The sequence below is a fragment of the Alnus glutinosa genome, chromosome 8 (genome assembly GCF_958979055.1).
Source record: "Alnus glutinosa chromosome 8, dhAlnGlut1.1, whole genome shotgun sequence".
In the NCBI taxonomy this organism is placed as follows: domain Eukaryota; kingdom Viridiplantae; phylum Streptophyta; class Magnoliopsida; order Fagales; family Betulaceae; genus Alnus; species Alnus glutinosa.
The window spans coordinates 10,718,151-10,724,150 of record NC_084893.1 but is presented as its reverse complement, the minus strand read 5'-3'; the positions used below and the strand labels follow the sequence as shown (position 1 = coordinate 10,724,150).

Below are 6,000 nucleotides of genomic sequence, written 5' to 3'. Positions count from 1 at the left end.
TATAATTTCCACAATCTTCCTACAAATAGAGCATGCGTTAGCATACTTCTCCCTTATCTTATATTTTTCATAAATTTCTACTGTTTCATCTGGTGGACTTCGAAGATTATATATATATATATAGTGATTAGGTAGACTTTCAACTGCCCAACTATACTAAAGTATTATTTGCTGTACGTCTTAGTTGAGTTGTTAAGAATATGACGATATTTCCCCAGTAGGATTCCTTTCATACTAAGTAATGCCTAAAGAAACAGACAAAGTCAGCTCCTATATATGGCACTCACCATGCGGCCGCAGTCTGGCCTGATTGAATATAAATTCTTTTTAACTCGTGACGGAAGCTACACTATTTATTTAATATCTAATTTGTTAATTTGTTAATTCTGCTCTATTTAATGAATGAGACTTCTTCCTTTCTCTTCTTGTAACAAAAATGGAGACCGATCTTCGCACCGATTCTGCAGACTACAGAACTGAGCTTCTATCACCTGCTGCAACCCCACCAGGGCAAGGTGTTGTTGCAACGCCAGCATGGCAACTCAACATGGATGGGGTTCAGTTACCAGAGAAACACACATATTCTGATTTTGGTTTTGGATATTTTTTCAAGACAATAAGTATTTTCTCTTCTCTTGTGCTCAGTTAGGTTAAATTACAACAAACCTTCTTTTTCTGTTAAAGTATTGATTAATTGATTAAATTTATTTACATCTTTTTATTAGTTTAAGCTTTTAGAATAAGTGGTAATTTATATCTCTCTTTGTTAGAGAGACGAAGAAAACTTGCGGCATATTACAAGAGGCAGGAAACCATTCTCAAAGGATTCAATGAAGTGGACGGATTTACTGATCAAGGCAAGTTGCCTGGAAGCTGTTTGACAGAGGTTTGTTGTTCACTCTATTCAGTCAACTTAATTAACAAGTTTACTTCATTTCCAATGATTAAGAAAATTAATAAATAGCTAGCAGCTCAAAGTGTTGATCAAGGCTAGCTTGAGGCCTACGTAGAGTTTTCTGCTGAATTAATGCACATTAGTAGGCTTTATTCTGATTCCTCTTTGTATCTTTCGCTTTTATATATAATGAACACTACAAGTGTCTTGGCCTAGAAGTACTACATATGCATTAGTTATAATCATCTTTCACTTCTTGTGGAGCTTCTTACAAAATCTTCACAAAATTTTCACTGCAAATTAATACGTAGTTACAACTTACAATTATATATTTCAATTTTTTTTTTTTTTTATAACTAGCTACAATTATATATTTTATATAAGAGGAAAATAAAATTTACCCCTCAAAGTTTGATCATTTTTTTAATTTTGCCTCCAATGCTTAAAAAGTTGCGATGTGTCCTAATAAAGTTTTCAAAATTTTCAATGTGACCAATCCGTTAATGATTAAGGTTTATTTTTACTGAAATTATTGAAAAGACTTAAATGTCATTTTAGAAAGAAAAAAACAATAAAAAAGGGTGGTCGTAGCCATCCCCATGGGCCAAAAGGGGTGGCTCGGCCACCCCCACCTAACCATAATGGAGGATGTGAGCCATGCACCCCCATGGCCCATGGGGGTGGTTCGACAACCATCAAAGGGCCAAAAGCAACCCCCAAATGGCCAAGGGGGTAGTCCACGATCACCTCATTTTCTCCTATTTTTGGGTTTTTTTTTAAACAATGGCATTTTGGGAATTAACACGTATATAAGGGGTAATTTTGGAAGTTTTGTAGAAAAAAACGCATGTGCGGTGCGCGTGAGCCATTTTCCGTCAAAGAAAACGGAAATCACTAACAAATTGGTCAGATTGAGAATTTTGAAAACTTTGTTGGGGTACATTGCAATTTTTAAAAAATTAGAGGCAAAATTGAAAAAGTGATCAAACTTTAGGGGGTAAATTGTATTTTCTCCTTTATATAATTACAATATGTACAAAAGAAACATATATATTCATTAACAACAAATTAAAAGAGCAATCTAAATATAAAAGTTAATATTTAGACTAAAATGCATACAAAAATGTTGATTTTCAGGATGAAACGGAGCAACTTGCGAGGAGCGAGAGGATGGCAATACATGCATCAAACATAGCAAACGTAGTGATTTTTGTTGCAAAAGTGTATGCTGCGGTTGAGAGTAAATCGCTAGCAGTGATAGCTTCCACCTTAGACTCCCTTTTGGATCTTTTATCAGGTTTTATCCTTTGGTTTACTGCTTCTGCTATGCGAAAACCCAATCAACATCTCTATCCTATTGGAAAGGACCGAATGCAACCTGTGGTAAGACTTCCTAATTACATTTTTTTAAAAAATAATAATAATAAGTTGAAGATGTTATAAGTTTACAAATGATGTTATTTCTTTTCTTTTAAAGAAAAGGGGTTTTCTTTAAGATCATTAATGCTACATGCATGCATGTATACTCAATTCTCATCCCACTGCTATTTCACTGGGATAATGGGCATTGCTACGTTAACATAGTAGAATGAAAGTGAGGTGAGAGAGTTGAGTATTTAGAATTACTCTTTTACACACACACATATCTTACATTGACTCATGTGACATATTTTAAACAGTTTCTCATGCCAATTACTTAAAAAAAAATTCAAAACATATCACTTCAACTAATATAAAATGTGTGTAAGAAATAAACGTGATGAGTAGCATAATTACTCTAAATGTTCTGATGTCATTGCTTCACCTTCATCATTTTTTTCCCTTTTTTTTTCATCTGAAAATGATGAATATTGAATAACCATAGGAAAATAGTGGTTCTCAATTTTCTTATTTTGATTGAATGCACAAATTTGCAGGGCATTGTTATTTTTGCATCAGTAATGGCGACTCTTGGATTACAAATATTGTTCGAATCAACTCGACAACTTATTACAAAGGTATATATATATATACATACACACACGATTGATTTTTCGTTTTTGCAAGCCTTTGTGGATTCAAAGATTGATTTTCACTGTTATGTTATCTTTGTGATATGGCAGTCGTATAATAGTCTACTAAATAATATTACTCATTACATAATATTATCCCATGAATTTCCAAACATTTTTAACTAATTAATATAACTCATAAGTTTTAGCCATGTTTAAGAAACCATGCACGCAACTAGATCAGCAGGATACACTGGATAATAATTGTTGAGTTCGAACCTTGATTTAAGAAGATATCAGAACCAAGATTTTGAGTTCGAACCTTATTAATAGGCTGTTTGACCCACACGTGAGGAGAGTGTTAAAGCATTTATTAAATGATTAAATTTACATCTTCCTATTAGCTTAAGCTTTTAAGACAAGTGGTAATCATTTAAGAGTAATTAAACCAAATTTAAAACTTTTAGGGTTTACCAAATTGTGTATATATATGTGTATAATTGTAACATATATATGCATGTTTTTATAAAAGGGTTATAAACGCAATTATGAATGAGTTAGAAAAACTGTATATATATAATCCAAAAAAAGTTCAAAAGGGTTTTAAACGCAACTAAGATTTAATGTTGTGTAATTTATATAATTTCTGTTATTTATTTGATGAAAAAATAAGCAAAAGTTCCAGATTTAAAATGGTCATAAACTCGGACTTAATTAAATTAATAAAATTGAAATAGTTCCATCAAATTTGCCCTAAAAAACACTACAAAGTAAAAGTACTGGTGTGGTCATTTACTGTTTCTATTTATATTAATTTAACCCATTAATATTTTTCTGAAGCCACCATTAACTTTATATATATATATGCAGACTCAGCCTGAAAGGGACCCCATAAAAGAAAGATGGATGATAGGGATTATGGTGTCGGTGACAGTAGTAAAATTTGTGCTTACGGTCTACTGTCGCAGATTTAAAAATGAAATTGTTAGGGCATATGCTCAAGACCATCTCTTCGACGTCATCACCAACTCAATCGGTTTAGCAGCAGCTGTTTTGGCCATCAGATACTACTGGTGGCTCGATGCCACTGGGGCCATTCTTGTAAGTATATGTGATCATTTTGAAACGTAATTTAATGCCGAATATAAAAATAGCCGAAAAGAATTATGTGTTTTGGTTTATGATTTATATTTATAGGATAAAGCTTAAAGAATTATATTTTACTTTTATTTATTTGAGTAATGTTTACAATATAACCGGTTACTATTTATGAGTAATGTTATATATATATAATCTTTGTGTCCTCTAAAAATTGATGCACCTCTTAAAATTACTATTAAATTTACGATAAATCACTATTGAATTTTGATCCAATGGTAATTTTAAGAGCCACATCAATTTTGGAGAGACAAAAAGAGAATATGTAGCATTACTTCCTATTTATAGGAGAATTAGATGATACAAATAGACTTCAACTATAACTAAGTGATAGTCTTCAACTCTGATTAGGTGATAGACTTCAACTGTAGCTAGGTCACAATCTTCATTAGGTGGTAGTCTTCAACTGTAATTAAGTCACAGTTTTTAATTCTGAGTATGTGATAATCTTCAACTGTAACTTATATTCTTGACCTCCTGATATACTCTAACAAATTTAGGAGTAGCAATTAATTTATGTTCACATGTTGGGTTTGGATCATATCGAATCATGAGTATAAGACTGTATAGGTCAAACATAGTCTAACTCATTTAACTCCTCAACCATAAATCGTTAATTTCATGTTGGATTCGCTGATCATGTCAAAGATTATCAGCACTAAATGTTGTGTGTCGAGTTCATACTGTGTCTAGACATGGATATTAGATTATATATGCTAGTCTAACATGACCCATTTAATGAAATGGGTCAGACCCCTTAACTTTAACACACTAATTTTATGTTGAGTTCGCGGGTCATGTCAAAAATTATCAACACTAAATGTTGCGTGTCGGATTCAGGCTGTGTCGAGACATAACTATCAGATTGTATAGGTCAACTCTAACTCGACTCATTTAATTAAACATGTTAGACCCCTCAATTATAACCCGCTAATTTCATGTTGGATTTGCGAGTCATGTCAAAAATTGTCAATACTAAATGTCATTATGTGTCGAGTACGAGCCATGTCAAGACATGAATATAAAACTATATAAGTTAAATATAACATGGCCCATTGAATTAAACGGTTGAGACCCCTTAAACCTAATTTGTTAATTTCATATAATGTTCGTGGGGTTGTGTGAAAAATTACTAATCCAAAGTTATATTGGCTCTCAAAATGATCGAATTAAACACTAATGCATTAGTGTTAAACAACAATGCAGATAGCTCTATATACAATAAGTAATTGGGCAAAGACAGTGATGGAGAATGTTTCATCATTGATTGGGAGGACAGCGCCGCCAGAGTATCTGGCGAAGCTCACATATCTAAGTTGGAACCACCACAAGATGATTGAGCACATTGAAACAGTTAGAGCATACACATTTGGTCGTAACTACTTTGTGGAGGTTGACATTGTGTTACCGGGTGGCATGACCCTGGGTGAAGCACATAACATCGGGGAGTCCCTCCAAGAGAAGCTTGAACAACTTCCAGATGTTGAGCGAGCATTTGTCCACGTGGATTTTGATACTACTCATAAGCCAGAGCATCAAGCGCCAAAGGTGCTCTAACTTAATCTATTAATTTTGGTTTATTCTACTCATATGTTCATTCCTAAGGTTTTAGTTTAATTTGTGCACTGTAATGTTTGTACTCGGGTTAGTGCAGGGGTGCTCAACCAACCCCTTCCTTTTGTATTTCATTTTTCTTTATTAATGGAGTTTCACTCAAAAAAAGAGTCGTGTTTGTTTTATTTACAATAATGTTGTAAATGATACAAAAATGCTGACATGATAATTTTAATTAATTTTTTAGTTTCGTTTTTAATAATGACTAATCTTAGAATTCATTTGAATTATCACATAAATATTGTGTGATAATTATAAGATGAAAATATAGTTTTTAACATTATACTTTCATTTATTTTATGAGGTAATTAGAGAGAAATAAAAAAAATAATAATAAGGCTA

The 6,000-nt window shown here is 32.6% G+C and overlaps 1 protein-coding gene across 1 annotated transcript; it reads left to right on the top strand.

The window, feature by feature from the left end:
• Positions 1-408: 408 nt before the first annotated feature.
• On the top strand, positions 409-5,860 carry LOC133875670 (metal tolerance protein 10-like). Its single transcript, XM_062313873.1, has 6 exons — positions 409-620; positions 771-886; positions 2,033-2,278; positions 2,812-2,892; positions 3,757-3,987; positions 5,251-5,860. Exons 1-6 carry the CDS (start codon positions 437-439, stop codon positions 5,599-5,601), a joined length of 1,209 nt encoding a protein of 402 aa, XP_062169857.1. The 5' UTR covers positions 409-436; the 3' UTR covers positions 5,602-5,860.
• Positions 5,861-6,000: the final 140 nt, after the last annotated feature.

Coding starts and splice junctions, on each gene's coding strand:
- LOC133875670 (XM_062313873.1), top strand. CDS start 437: ATGGAGACCGATCTTCGCACCGATTCTGCAGACTACAGAACTGAGCTT. Junction 621..770: donor ATATTTTTTCAAGACAATAA/GTATTTTCTCTT, acceptor TCTCTTTGTTAG/AGAGACGAAGAAAACTTGCG. Junction 3,988..5,250: donor ATGCCACTGGGGCCATTCTT/GTAAGTATATGT, acceptor ACAACAATGCAG/ATAGCTCTATATACAATAAG.